At 32.4% G+C, this 16211-nt stretch overlaps 2 protein-coding genes and 1 long non-coding RNA gene across 3 annotated transcripts in view; 1 reads left to right on the forward strand and 2 right to left on the reverse strand.

The window, feature by feature from the left end:
- LOC120349811 (rap guanine nucleotide exchange factor 6-like) overlaps positions 1-16211 on the forward strand; it is a 116644-nt gene that overhangs the window by 80408 nt on the left and 20025 nt on the right. The gene's annotated exons all lie outside the window — the stretch shown is intronic.
- On the reverse strand, positions 2827-6683 carry LOC120349812. The gene is made up of 3 exons (XR_005570428.1): positions 6621-6683; positions 4812-4918; positions 2827-2891 (listed from the first exon to the last, which is right to left on the reverse strand). It is a non-coding gene; the product is annotated as an uncharacterized LOC120349812 (long non-coding RNA).
- On the reverse strand, positions 12678-15226 carry LOC111054512 (ELAV-like protein 1). The gene has a single exon (XM_022341558.2). It carries the CDS (start codon positions 14931-14933, stop codon positions 13848-13850), a length of 1086 nt encoding a protein of 361 aa, XP_022197250.2. The 5' UTR covers positions 14934-15226; the 3' UTR covers positions 12678-13847.

The following is a 16211-nucleotide window of genomic DNA, read 5'->3' on the forward strand; positions in this document are numbered from 1 at the left end:
TTCCACGAGAACCTATCAGAGAAGCCTTCTTTTCAAAAGGCCTTCTCGGATTGCCTCACGTGAAATTAATCATGATTAAAATTTAACCGGCTGTTGTGCAACGGGTCCTAAATCTAACAATGTATTCTCTTCTCAGTTGCATGGATGGTAGATTCTAATTCTTTTGTTCCATTCATCCAATTATGCACAAGCCTCTTGTTTATCTTTTGCTCCATTCATCTAGTTGTAATTCACCTTGTAATACAAATAATTTTATGCACAAGCCTATGATTTATGTAGGTATCATCAGCTACAAATATGGAATTCAACTGAATATTTATTCATCATCTCATCATCTTCACTTCAGGGATTAGGTTATCCCTGATATATTAGGTATATTATTAGGATCATATATTATTATAGCTTTGAATATTTATTATAGCTTTTAATTATTTACAAGCCTGCCTCTTGCATTCTCAATTAGCATTCCTAATAATAACAGAATATCTAAGATTAATTGGAATATCTAAAGCCGCCGTATCCACACTGAACAAATGTAGGTTGGCAAACATGTAAGTTGAGGAGCTCAGGGACAAACATTTTAAAAATTTTGGACAATCATTGTTTGTCAAACAAAAAATATTCATTTATATATTCATCATTTACAATCAACTTAAGGACAAAGAAACAGACTACAGTCCAAAACTTCTTTTCATCCCAATTTCATGAAATAAATTGTCCAAATAAAGGTTATATGTGCGACTTTTCAATTATTCTTCACTATTACTGTTTTTCCAAACATTTTCAGTTTTGACAGCTGTAAAACATAAAGCCTGTTTTTCCCACTTACAAATATTTTGTTTGGTGACGCGTCCACTCTGGCCATGGGCAAACATTGTTTGTCAAACATAATAAAATTTGCCCAAACTTTTTACACAAACATGTTTGTCGAACATTTTTTCAGTGTGGACACGGCTTAAGAATTATATCATAGAATAATTGTGAAATTGTTCAATATCATAGAATAATTCTAAAATTGTTTAATATGAATGGAATTATTATCTCAAGAATAGAAAATTCCACCTGTTAAATCAAAATTTGACTCAAAGAATGACCAACTGTTTTTGTTGAGTTTCGGTATTGTGAGATTCATAACTCCACTTTCAGTATTGTTTTAATGGAAAGTATTGACGCTATTCATGAGGAATGATGTCAGTTTGGAGTGAATCTTACTATAATTTGTAATATTAGTGAAGTAATTAATTATTGAATGAAAAAGACTAAGAAATTGTCAAAATATTGAATATTATTCAATATGAATAATTACCACAATTTCAACTTCTCAACTACACAAAAAGTGAAGTAATTATGATTACCGTAGCGCATAATGGTCAAATTCCTCGCCATTTTTTTTTTGTCCGTATTTTACTTGTTCGAATAATTGTAGGTTACCGCAAGTTTCAATTTCCGCAATAATTGACCTCATATCACAAGCCACAGAAGATGCGACTCAAAAGAAGAGGTAGGTATTTGAAGAGAAAAAGAAGGGATTGTAGATAATAGAAATAATTATTAGACCCGGTTGTACAAAAGCCTGTTAAATTTTAACAATATTTGATTCCATGAGGACTAATCAGAGAAAGCCTTTTGAATAAGATGGCTTCTCTAATTGTTTCTCGTGGAATTAATCACAATTGAAATTTAATCGGCTTTTGTACAACTGGCACTCAGAGTTTGAGGAATTTTGGACAAAGGGATTGTAGGTAATAGGAATAATTACTAGACCCGGTTGTACAAAAACCCGTTAAATTTTAACTGTGTTTGATTCCATGAGAACCAATCAGAGAAAGTCTTTTGAATGAGATGGCTTCTCCAACTGGTTCTTGTGGAATTACTCACAATTGAAATTTAATTGGCTTTTGTACAACTGGCACTCAGAGTTTGTCGAATTTCGGACAAAGCCCCATACAGCACGGTTGTGTATCTGACACATATCAGAAACGTAGGGATACATATCTGATATGTTTCATTGATACGTATCAGTTATGTATAACTGATACGTATTAGTTATGTATCACTGATACGTATTAGTTATGTATCACTGATCAGTGATCACTTGCTTGAACATATCACCAAAACAGACCTTTCTACCTATCTGATAAATGTACCATATATGGTTCATAATTATATTTATAAAATGTAAATGTGATTCATCATATGAATCATATACCTAAATAATGAACAATCCAACCTAACCTAACCTAAATACCTATTATATGAATCATATAATTATCATAATTATATTATAAAATAGAATTATAGTACCCTTTAAAATTCATAAAATAATAAAAAAAGAATACAAATTGTAATTGTAACTTTTATTGTATTCTTGTTTTATTATTTTATTAATTTTAAAGGATACCATAATAATTCTATTTTATAAATACAAGGAAGTAGCACCAAATTCATACATTTTAAAATTATCAGTGAAGGTAAAATTAATTTTTGTCAAGTTTTATTCTATACAAGAATCAGAATACATTTAGAAGATGCTAAATAAGGGATAGAAGAGGAAAATATCAATCAATAGCATGAGCATGGATGAATTTGAATAAATTTTATTTTAAAATTTGAAAATATGTAACAAATATAAGAAGATTTGAAATATGAAAGATTCAAAATTTAAAAAAGTTTCAAGTGAAAAGATTCACAAACCAAATTAGATACATACATGAAATACTCTATAGTTGAATTAAGTTACATAAGAATCATAATAAAATAACAAACTAACATTTTTCATATTTACAATTTGATCATTTTTTCACAGAACTTTTATAGATATTTTTCGTCAGATTCATTTCTCTTCTTATACATCTCGTTTGTCTTTCTCCTCTCTTCCATTAGCACAGAGCCTAGAAAAAAATTAAAAAACAAAAAAATTGAAAAAAAGGAAAAAAACGGCTAAAAGTTAGAAAAAAATGGTAAAAGTTGATTCTTAAGCAAGTTGTGTGTCCGAATATGCAAACGTTCCAAATAATAGTTAAAATCAAAGAAGAGAATCCTCCAAAGAGATGAGAGGATTTTATTATAGGGTTGGTGAAAATTATGGAAACAGCTTAATATTTATTTACAAGGATAATTTGACTGAAGGTTTCATTGGGTATCCTATTGCAATTAAAAAAAGCCTCTTTAATTTTCTAATTAGATTTTTTGATTTATTAGCATTTTCAATTCCAATATGATCCCCAATAAAATCTATTGTCAAATTTACCTCATAAAAGAAATATCAAGCTGTTTCCATAATTTCTAGCAATCCTTGTTATGATTATATTGCTGGTGATGGATTTTTCTATGTTGATATGTTTTTTGATAATATTTTCAAATAAACCGAGCAATGATTTAAAGAAAAAAAGAAAATGAAGGAAAGAAAAAGATCATAAGATGACCTACAAAAAGTCATGGTGACCATTTCGAGAAGGGGGAATATATGTTTTATATTTAACACATTTGGACTGTTTTATAAATTAGAATTGGAACCGTTTTGGGCTTATAAGCCTGTGGTACTTTTCTGTAAGCTGAGTAATTTTGAATGATTAAATAAATTAATTTACACACATACTGTTTCATTGGAATTTGCTTGCTTCCAAAACAAATCTTGAGGTTGTCCCAAAAATATGATAGCAAAATAATAATAAATAAGACATACTGCATCATTGAAATTTGGTAGATTCCAAAACAAATCTTGAGGTAGTCCCAAAAATATGATAGCATAATAATAATAAATAATAAAAAGTGAAATCTAGCATAATAATAATAAATAATAAAAAGTGAAATAGATTTATCAAGACGAACCTTTTGACCTTCATCATTTTACAAAGACCTCCCTTGTCACGGTAGGCCCATTCAACAAATCTTCTCTTAGTTAATTCTTCAGAAACTATTACATATTTTTGCGGATGATTTATTACATATTTTACAACTTATATTTACATATTATTATTATTATTACTACATATTTACAAATGCTAATAATTGCTTATCAGTGCCCTTCAATAAGCCATCCTCCATAAATGTGAATAGTTTTATTAAGCTAGTCAAAACAATGTCAAAGACCAGTTGAACAAAAGTGGATCACCGAGAATCTTCAATTACACATGCAAATTATCGGTGTATTGATAGAAATTCAAGCTTAGCTTCAAGGCTGTGCAAGAGGCTGAAAAAACTTTTTACTGGTGATATTTTTCAAAGTTTTCCGATTAGTAAAAGCTATCAAAATGAAAAAGTTTTTTCTGGTAAAGATGTGTTTTCCGATTATTACTTTTTGAGATATGAGCGCCTGAAGTTACAATTTTTGGGACAGATTATTTCAAATTCAGTAAGAGATATATTTTTCAAGAGAGAGTTATTCCATTTACAAAACATGACCTAGAAGAACTACCAGTTCAGTAATTTTCAGTCACTTTTTGTAAATGCAATAACTTTATCAAAAATGTGTAGGCTATTGTTCAGGAAATTTTAATTTTATTCAATCAACCATTTTTTTCAATATCATTAAGATTCAATTTATCCTTACAATTTCATGAATTTATCTCTTGCCGAATTTGAAATTATCTGTCCCAAAAAATTTTACTTCAGGCACTCGAAGTCTCAAAAAATGATTTTTGGAAAAAACGTTTTGCTGCGAAAACTTTTTTTATAGCTTGATAGTAATACTAATCGAAAAACTTTTAAAAATATCATCTTTGCACAACTAGGACTAAAAATGGTTACTAGGAAATCAAAAGTGACTAATGGGCTGGCTATTGCTGGTTGAAATTAATTTGTCAACTTACATGCTACTCTTGTTGATGCTCAATTTTTCTTCCACAATCCAACGTGCAGTGATAGCTTCAATTTCTCTCTCGATAGCTGTTTAATTGTGCACCCTTTTTTATAGTGGCTGAAACAGAGAATATCACAAAGGATTGTTCAGTCATGTTAAAAAAATTCAAAAATGTGTGAAATGCAACAAATGTAAAACATTTGTTATTAGACAAAGCAGCTCTATCCTTTTCCAACTTCACACCGCATTACCTTATTTTTTGTGGGCTAGATAGATTTTATATAATGAATTTCTAAAATAAATATGTTATCTATTATGAATATTTAATTTCTTGATGAATAAAACATATTTGAGATAAAATTGACAAATATTAAGAAGAATCATCAATGATATCAAATCAGATCTACTAGAATAACTAGAATCACCGATATCTACTATTGAAGACAATGGAAAAAATTGATACCAATGCCTTTATTACATTATTATGCCTTTAGCCATAGCCTCCTCTAATACAATGCCCAGGCCTATGATATTGCAACGTCGCAGTGTAGGCCTAGAATCTAATAAATGATTGGTGAAAAAGATCAGCTGGTATTTTTTTAATCTTTTTCACCAATCATGTATTAGATTCTAGGCCTACACTGCGACGTTGTAATATCGTAGGCCAGGGTCTTGTATTAGAGGTGGCTATGCTTTAGCAGTGACTTTTATCACATCAAGTACATTAAAAGCCCAATTATTTATTCTAATGATGCTTGCGTGAAGAGGAAGTAACGGAATAATTGTTTTAGATGGTAGCCTTATTTTAAACAAAAATATGAATTTTCAATTAATCAGAGGAGTTTTAAGAATCATTAATTAATTTAAAAAAATGGTTGAATGAATCCTGAAAAGTGAGATTTCAAAATAACACTTGCTTATTTATTTATTCAATCATTCAGAATTGTACAACTTACAGAAAAGTTACACAGGCTAACAACTTATGCCCAAAACGGTTTCAATTCTAATTTATTCAACAGTCCAAAAATAGCTAGAGGTTATGTGTCACTTCAAAATTCTTCAATTACACACTCAATTTACAATCCATACACACAAATATCATTCTTAGATTGAAAAAATACTTCAAAATTGAATTAAATTAATTGGAAAATTCCAAACTTTGAAAGCTTATTGATTTAAATAATGATAACATTGAATATCCTAGAAAATGATAATTGAAAAATAAAGGATATCAGATCTTACTGATAACAGAATATGCAGATCATCATAGATAATTTATTAATAGTAATGATAGAAACCAAAGTCTCAGTTGAGAAAAACGAATCATCATTGGTCAGATTTCAGAAAATAGCCCAAATATAATTCAGTCAGAATAAAGGTTGGGCTATGTTTCAATTTATAAACACATTAGGCTAAAGAGTCTCATACCTAGGCTTGGTTACCGATCCGATAGCATCATAATTATACTTTATTCATTTAAATTAACCAATGCACAATACTTCAATACTTGAAGGTTATAATGTAAGCATAGGCCTATATCCTTTTGAATAATTATCTAATTACAGATAGAAATTACTGAATTTATTATTAATTATCAAATTATCAATAATCTTTTCAGTGCACACAGATTGATTAAAAACACAATGTTTTTTTGCACAATTTTTGAAAGATGAATGGACAGATACAAAACAAACCCTTGTGTACAAGAAAAAGACCAGCATAACTATAAAATTCTACAAAATTTATCTGATGATTCATGGAAAAGTAATCTATAACACCATATGTCTAATAAAAAAGGAAAATCTTGTTAGATACTTACTAATATTTTGAAGATGTTCAATTTGTCCAATTTTCAAATGTCAGGAAACAAAACAAGAATAGCAAACAAATTAGTGTGATACGAAATGGGAAACTGCTATGTTCACCAAAACTGTACCACAGCACATGTGCAGAATTAATGCATTGTGGGTATGTTTCAAAGAAAGATATCAGCTAGATAACCGAAAGAAAGGAAACCGGAAGAATGAAGTGAGAGGAAGATGAGACAGAACATAAAAGAAAATTTAGGAGGGAAAAAGAAATAGATGAAAATTCATGGAGTGAAGAAGAAATAGCAGATGAGATAAGAGAAGATTCTGGAAAAGTTTAAGAGAAGACAATGTAGGTGAGAATACAAGAGGAGAAGAATGAATAGAATAGTAGTAGCATTATGTATATGATAGAAATGGAGAAGAGTAGACGCTTAAAGAAAAGAAGAAGAAGAAGAAGAAGAAGAAGAAGAAGAAGAAGAAAACCTGACGAAGCAATAGGATTGTGGGAGCACAGCAGTTCATATCAGAAATTGTGTCATGATAATTTGCGGTCCAGTCTGAAGAGGAGGAGAAGGAGAAGGAGAGGAAGAATAAGAAGAAGAAGAGGAGCTTTCTCTTCTTTTACTCTAGCAGTTAGCGAGCGACACACATATTTTTACAACTCTACTTACTGTTACTGCTTTCAAACTACTGTACAAGCTACTGTCGGAACATCCGTCTCATTTACTGGATAATGTATCTGCCAATATTCTAAACGTAGTTGGCTTTACCTTAGCGGGCTAAACAACTGAATATATAGTGAGGTCCACATTATAATGACATTGGATAAAGATAGGAGAATAGCGATGTCGATTCTCTGCATTAATTAATTATATTTCTACACTGTCAAAAACATAATTGGAAAAGAATGAAAAGAAAGAAAAGACCTAGAAAAGGATGGTACCATCGGCTTTGTCGAATGATAGACAAGGATAGCAATTCCAAAGTTGAACAAATACTGTCATTATAACGTGGACCTCACTATAGTATCAGTAGTGTGTACTCAAAATGATCAGTAGTCCAGTTAGCAGAAAATATCAGTAGCAGGGAGAGAATAGCTTCCCTGTGGTTTGGAAGCCACCAATAGCTGTTAGGTCATTCATCTTTTGGGGTCTCAGTTCAAGTACCTATTCCTTAACCATTTCTTGAGATACTAAAACAGAAAGTTGAGCCATTTAGTTTGCTTCCCTTTCAGGCTGCTACCCTTCAAGGCGGCTGTGCAAAGGCTAAAAATAAACTTTTTCCTGGTGATATTTTTTTCAGTTTCTCGATCTGTATATCATCGAGCTATCAAAATGAAAAAGTTTTCTCAGGAAAACATTTTTTTTTCGATCATTACTTTTCGATATATGAGCGCCTAAAGTTAAAATTTTTGGGACAGAATATTTCAAATTCAGTAAGAGATAAGTCCATGAGATTTAGAGGATAGATTTCTCATGGTATTCTTGATCTAGTAAAACAAAAATTTTCAAAAAATATAGATTTTTGAGAAAGTTATTCAATTTTATAAAAAAAAAACCAAAAATAACTTTTAGTTGAGTTATTTTTGGTAGATTGAATAACTTTCTCAAAAATCTATATTTTTAAATAAATTTTGTTTCACTAGATCAACAATACCATGAAGAATTTATCCTTCAAATTTCATGGATTCACCTCTCACCGAATTTGAAATTCTCTGTCCCAAAAGTTTAAACTTTAGGCGCTCATATCTCAAAAAGTAATAATCGGAAAAAAATGTTTCCCTGAGAAAACTTTTTTCATTTTGATAGCTTGATAATATCGAAAAACTTTGAAAAATATCACAAGTAGAAAGTTTATTTTTAGCCTTTGCACTGCCTTAAAACTCCATATTAGTTAGAAAGGGTTAGGGAGAGATTAGTTAAAAGTTAGGTTAGGTAAAAACCTTTCAAATTGCAATATGCTGCTTTCATTCACAATTTTTGATAATTCTGGAATTAATTGTATTTTTTCTTTAGGGCTACTTTTTATATAAATAAAAATATAAATCTCAGCATTCTTTTAAATTATTTGTCACAATATGTTTCGGACATTAATGCCATTTTAAAGTCAAATTGGTATATTTCAAGAAATGGTCATAATAGGTACTTGAAAATGGCATTAATGTCCTAAACATGTTAGAATTTATACGTTTTTTATACTTGAAATAGTGTGTGAATTAAGATATCATTCACATAACCTCTAGACTGTGTATTCCAAATTAAGGTTTAAAGCAGTTTTGGACGAATGCCTGTTGTTTTTACCTGCATTGTATCTATTGTCTATGAATAAATGAAATTGAATATATATATGATGCTGTTTCCACTGAAATTTCTGAAAATGACTTGAACTGAAAACTTGAATTACTAGAGTTGACTACTGGTGATGAATCTTGATTAACTGAGATCTTGAGGACGTGGAATGTCACCCTATCTATCGTCATCAATATTTTTTTCTTCGGCCAAGCACAAGCCTGGAACTTATGTGGGCATCACCCTCAGAAATGAATGTCGGAAAGTCTCTCAATATTTCCTTCGGCTAAGCACAAGCCTGGAACTTATGTGGGCATCAACCTCAGAAATAAGTGTTTGAAAGTCTCGAGTGTTCTAGTGATAGAGAGGTTCGTCCCTTGGGGAAAGTTTTTAATTTATTAATTCATTCATAAATACAATCACAAATCATTTTCAAGACTGGGAGCGATAGGATTAGCCCAGAACTTCAAATTTTAAAAATTTGTTATTTAAATTTGGGAGAGGAATGGTACAAGATAACCTCAGTTTTTCTCTCCCGATCTGTGCTTTTCTAAATGAAAAAAAGCTTTTCTAAAAATAAAATTTATAAATTTCCCAAAAGTAGCTAATTTGGGTAGCTTGTGTCTGAATATTATATTCTCTCCCAAACACAACTCCAAACGAGACCATCTATCTTGAATCTTAGTCTGTCTATCTTAATCTATCTTAGTTTTTCTTTGTTACATATCTTAATCAATGAATGAATACATCTTTAGTGAGGTCGACTCCTATAATGGCAGTGTTTGATCAGCAATGGTATTGCTGTCCTTGTCTATTATTCAACAAAGCAGATAGCGCTATCTCTTTCTCGATTCGCTCTGTTGCCAGATCGTCTCTTAACAATGCAGAATTAATAATTAATTGACAAGATATTTCGACTGAGTCATTGTCAATATTGTAGAACCGTTCCATAATTGAATAAAAACACACATATGTTGTCAAATTCTACACAGTTTTATTTAGTACACGACCAAGGTTACTAAATAAAATAGTGTAGAATTTGACAACAGATTTGTGTTTTTATTCAATTATTCGACAAGATATTTCATATTAATAATGAAATTATTGAAAAATATAATTTCTTGCTTAATAAAATATAATTGATTATTTTAAGCGAGAATGAACAGTTAATATTACCATAGAGAAACAATAACGTAAGTAGATATTCCATGGTGTATAGGGCGTTTATGTCGCAACTTTCACTGTAATCTCAAGTCGATTACTATCGATTATTGTAGATTTTTACTGTTTTGGTTGGGTGAGAGTGTATGAACGGCACAATATGAGAGACTACCAGTTTCACACAGCTTTTTGGGAAAAAAATACGTGGACCATCGGCTTGAGATAACAGTAAAAGTTGCTAAATAAACGCCATATACCATGGGATATCTACTTACGCTATGTTTCTCTATGATATTACATCAATAAACCAGTATTAGCTACCATCTATAGAAGGCTTTGACAAGACTGAGGATCGGCAACGTTGTTCTCCTATCTTTCTCCACTGCCATTATAACGTGGACCTCACTATAGACTCAATGGTTGCCTAGCAATGCAGTGGGCTTGGACAGATAAATTAATCTTTTGTACACGATATTTCTTGACTGAAGAACATGAATGAAAATAAATACAAGATAAGAAGAAGATAAACGGAGTGGGGATAACGTGTTTGCAATGTCTGACTTAATTAGTAGAAGATGTCTTGGTGTTGATAGTGTCGTTACCAGAGAGAATAGAATATAACCATTCTATTCTCCATATATAACCATAATATAACCAGTCTATTCTATTCTCTCTGGTCGTTACCTATCCACAACAAATAAGGCAAGATGTTATCTTATCACATCAACTTTAATATTAGAATAAAACCATTAATTCAGTTTGGTTTTTGTTGTGACTATTAAGTGTCTTTTCTATAATCTGCTATTGATCATCTCTCATAGACATCAAAATCTTCATTTTCCGGCAATGAATTTACAGTTACCAACAGTTAAGAGTATATTATTTAGTCTCCTGTTACCATATGGTAACAGCAAACAAGGGCACATTGGGATATTTTCTAGAATTGTTTTGGTAGCACTGTGATAATTTAAAATTGGGATATTTTTCTAGAATTGTTTTGGTAGCACTGTGATAATATTTCTAATGGAAGGGGAAGATTGTAGGAAGGTGTTTTCTAGTTACCAGGCGGCCATTTTCTTACTTCAGTGTTCATCAGTAGACCTTCGAAAATCAACGTTGAGGTTATGACTAACATGCACAGGTAAGTTAATTTGTATTCTCTATTGTAATGAATATTATAACTCAATGTAATTGATTATTGCTAAGAAAAAATAAAAACGCTACGAAAAAACCCTGGCTAAATTTCTGTAATTCTATGAATATTATAACCATTTAAATTTGAGTGTTATCATATGATAACACGTGGTGTTTACAGTATCAACTCATACCCTATACGGATATACCTTATAGGGTACAGGTAAACCGAGCTGACTTTGTCCCAATTTTGGGGAGTTGAGATTTTAAACAGCTTGCAATCAATAACTTGAGTTGAAACAAATCTCTTGCAATATTTTTTATAGTATTCTGCAATGTTTGAGGAGTATTTTTCATTATAAAAAGTTGGTATTTTTCTCAACTTTAACAAAGATATATTTCTTTGAAAATAAGAGACAAAACAGGGGTTGGGGTGTCTTTGTCTCATTTTGAAAAATATATGGAAAAAAGGTAACTTTCAAGAGTTAGACAAAGTGAAACCAACTGTTAACCATTAAAATGAATAATTACATTGAAAACAAATGAAATTCACTTCAAAAACATCACTACCTTATTATTTTATCTTTCAATGTTATTACACTAGAGTTATTTGCATTGTAAATAAATAAAATAAATAGTAAATGAATTATTGGAAAAAAATTCAGTTTCTCCTGCCTAAAAATCTTTTGTAGCGTCGAGGTATGTTGGCTCCAGCTGCAGAATCAGCAAAAAATGAATATTGAGAATGTATTCATTTTAAGAAAGGTAAATAATTATGTTTTATTCGGTAGACTACATGATATTCATCATATTTTGAATTGTATTTGCATTATATTCTGCATAATATCACAATTTTTATACTGGGACAAAGTCACCCCAAGTTTAACCTAAAAATGACCTTGTTGTATTTAGCTAGTAACAGTATCCTAACCAGTTCAACTGTGGATATTATGGATATAACAATTGAAGAATAAAAAATGTACTCGGTGATATCATAAGTCTTTTAGAAATAAGTTTTCTAATACGAAGTTTCAGACAACAAAATCACAAGCAAGCAATCAATTTTTATAATAAAAAAGCAAAAATAAAATGTACTCCCTGATATCATAAGTCTTTTAGTAATACGTTTTCTAATACGAAGTTTTCCATACAACAAGATCACAAGCAGGCATTAATTTTTATGTCGATAATTCAACTAATATATCGAGATTCGACAAGATATCGATTGTAGAACCTCGATAATGATCAGGGCTACAGATATCAATGTTAAACATCGATTTCGGATAACAGAGATAAACTGATTTGAATCTTTTTTCGGGAGATGGGACAAAGTCACCCCGGTCGACGGTGTGTTGTATTTATATCCATTACCCAAACTTTTAGGAACGGAGTACACAATCAATAAAAAAGCAAAGTATCTCTTGCAACTCTTACACAATTATTTGTATTGGGAATTCAGGAATTTGTAATCAAGATATATGCTTTTATAAATGTAATAGTTTATTTTATAAACATTTCATGAATAGTTTACATCTATTTCTCCTTGTTCACATCAACATGTATTTGAACCTGTATTCCAGTATAAAAGATATTATAAAAGTTTCGGTTGTGAATAGATCATTTCTTATAAAATATTTCATATATGAATAGTTTGTTATAGTATGCATTCTCTATTATAACAGATGAGAAACGAGTAACTCAATGAATGAATTACAAATAACAAGTGAATATTTTAAAATTTTGTTTCATTCGATAAAGGGATTTATAATGTTCATTTTGTCATGTTTCAGGCCACTGACACTTGTAGAAATACTTGCTGAGTCAAATGAGCTCCAAACAAATGGAGTCAGCAATATCTACTTGAAGCCTCCAAGTCTGGCTGACTTATCTGATGAGGACTCAGCAATAATGAGGATAAAGGAAGGCTGATCTAAGCAGCAGCCAATGCTGAGATTGTTTTTACCAATGATGAGAGGGAAGGATGTGATGTGGAGTCATGACTTCTAATCCTGTCATGAATGATTCTGTATCAAGTCAGAGGATAATGTGAATAATGATTATTCTGAGGATAATGCAGTTCTAGAATCAGTGGCTCGATAGACTAGACCATTTCATTGTCTAAAATTTGGGAAGTGAAAAAGTAAGATGTACAGGATCAAATTGCAGTGGAAGTGATTGTATTAGATGTCAGAAATGCAAAATGTAGGACTTAGTATTCCTTGTTTCATGGTAACCTATACCAAAAAATGACATTTCTTATACTCATATATCTAAAAAATTGTATTTTTTTCATATATTTATATATATCAACGAACAATATTATTAACACACATATTATAATATATATTGATGAAAACATACACCAAGTTGTTGAATAATCAATATTGATATCGTATTCACCCCCCCATGTTACTATATATGGTAACATGAATTTTTCCATATATTTTCTGAAATAAGTGAATAAAAAATGAAATGATATTTCATGAGTTGTTTTTAACAACTGTATTGACGTCTCACATAAGAAAAAGTAAAAAGAAAAAAAGAAAAAAACTTGGGAGTTCAAGGGATAAGCATGTGTTTACGACTAGCAATATGGACAGAGACATTCATAATATTAGCAGCAGGAACTGCAAAATTATTTTTCCCTGGCGTTTAGGTTGTTGTTGTTTTGCTCTTATTTGTCTTGAATGAGACTTGCAGCACCCTATTGCCCAATGTGTAGCCATTCAGAGACTGTATCGCTACAGCTGCCTCATCGTAATTTGTCATGGTAACAAATCCGAAACCTTTGCACTTGTTTGTTTGCAGGTCCCTGATTATTTTGACACTCTGCATGGCACCGAATGGCCCAAACAGTTGCCAGAGAACATTCTCCTCAGTTTCAGGCGCCAAATTGTAAACAAAGATACACCAGCCTGATCCGTTCATTGCATTAGCAGGCATCATTGTATTGGTCTGCATATCACCTGTCACTGACGAGTACCTGTTTATTGGTGACAGAGGAATGTACCTGAAGCGTCCGGTAGGATGATGAATAGGTCCACCGTAGCGCCTTGCCGCCTGGGGCGCCAGGTAGGCCGCCAGCGTTGGGATCGCCTTGTTGTTGTTGTTGCTTGGGTTGTTGGCGAATTTGACTGTGATCGGTTCAGTTGCTCCCTTTGGAATGGTGTTGTTGAGCTCCTGGATGGCCCGTTCGGCCTCCATGCGTTGGTCGAATCTTATGAAGCCCACGCCCTTCGACAACCCTGTTATATTATCACACAGAATACGTGAAGTGATGATGCGTCCATAGGGGCCGAATAAATCTTCTAGATCTTGTTGAGCCATGTTCTTGGGTAGTCCACTAACGTACAAGTTTGCACCTTTTATCACCTCACTACTCGGTCTTGCAAAAGACACTTTGATGGTTTTGTTCTGCAATCTGAGCCCATTCAACGTGTTGATTGCTTTTTCTGCGTCCTCCGGTCGATGGTAGTTCACAAAGCCATATCCGAGACTCTGGCCTGTCACTTTGTCCCTGATGAGCTTACAGCTTTCTACGTCACCGATTGAAGAGAACAGGGACCTAATCTCTTCCTGTGTCATGGTTTGAGGCAAGTAATTGACGATTAGATTCGTCTTGCTGTCCTCCTGACTTCCGCCAGGATTCGTTTGCGAAGACGATTTGTATGAAGAGGATGAGTTTGTGTGAATTGAGCCGTTCTGTTGGGGATGTGATTCCACACCATTGTGCACCATTTTGTCGATAGTTATAGACCGTTTTCGATAATCACGACGAACAACGTCTCTATTCTAATGAGTAGACGAAGAAGAAAAACGAAACAAACTAGTAAACGTGCACAGAAAACCGTTTCAACACAAATAACAAAGGAGCACGTGCTGCAGACGAGACAAATAACAGAGAAACGCGAGCTGCTGGTGCTGCAGACTGAAAGTGACTGAGGTAGAGGCTAGAGGCCCGGGAGTATTGCAGCTACACCCCAGCCGATTGCCGCCCCCACCCTGCAGCCTACAGCACCCCACAACACCCAACAGCCAACATCCCATTCACAGTCAAAGGGTTCTGCTACGGTCGGGTATTATCGGAAGTGTTCGGAGTCATACTGGGTTCTGCTACGGTCGGCTATTATCGGAAGTGTTCGGAATCTCACTATCGGACCCTCTCCTACCACACTCTACTTCTCCATTACCACCTTACCTCACCCTCTTCACACTCAGAGCGCCGTAAAATAAAGTAATAAATTATTGATCATGATGTAAAGTATTATGAATAATCCTGTTATATTAAACGAGCAATTTCTGTATATATTTATATGGTTATTCAAGTCCAACGGATCTCGAAAACGGCTCTATCGATTTTCACGAAATTTGGAACATAATAGGTACATGATTTAAAAATTCGATTGCACTATGTTTAATCCCTGGGAACCCCCGCTGAAGGACATGAAAAGGTTAATAATTATTCATCCTTGGAAAAACAGATGATAATTTATTACGTCGTCTGTTGATAACGGAAGATGTGAGTGCCTGTGTGGGAGAGTAAAAGAATTATGTTCAGACTATTTGTAATCAATCAGCTTATCTCACGAGAAAAATTATCTAGAAAATTTCATCGACTTCAAAATAATATGATTTGTTGTTGACATGACATGGTATATCATTCTGAATTAGAGTATACTAGTAGTTCTGTGAACAGTAGACCTCACGCAGTATTCTCATCCACAAGTACCTGATTGAAACTATAAACCTTATGGACATGCAGCAATAGACTGGCTTCTCCACACATCTGTGTCAGCTGATTTATGATGAATAATAAAATTCTATAGTCTGATTTTCACTCTTATATTGGCGTATGAAGGAGGCTCCTTTTTCCTTTTATACTAGTAGTTATGTGAACAGTAGACCTCACGTAGTATTCTCATCCACAAGTACCAGATGTCAACTGTTTTAAATGTTAACAAACTCAGTTCACGTGTGAATTTGTATTCCATATGATATAATTCATCCAGTTCCGTG

This window comes from Nilaparvata lugens, chromosome 2 (genome assembly GCF_014356525.2).
Source record: "Nilaparvata lugens isolate BPH chromosome 2, ASM1435652v1, whole genome shotgun sequence".
Taxonomy (NCBI): domain Eukaryota; kingdom Metazoa; phylum Arthropoda; class Insecta; order Hemiptera; family Delphacidae; genus Nilaparvata; species Nilaparvata lugens.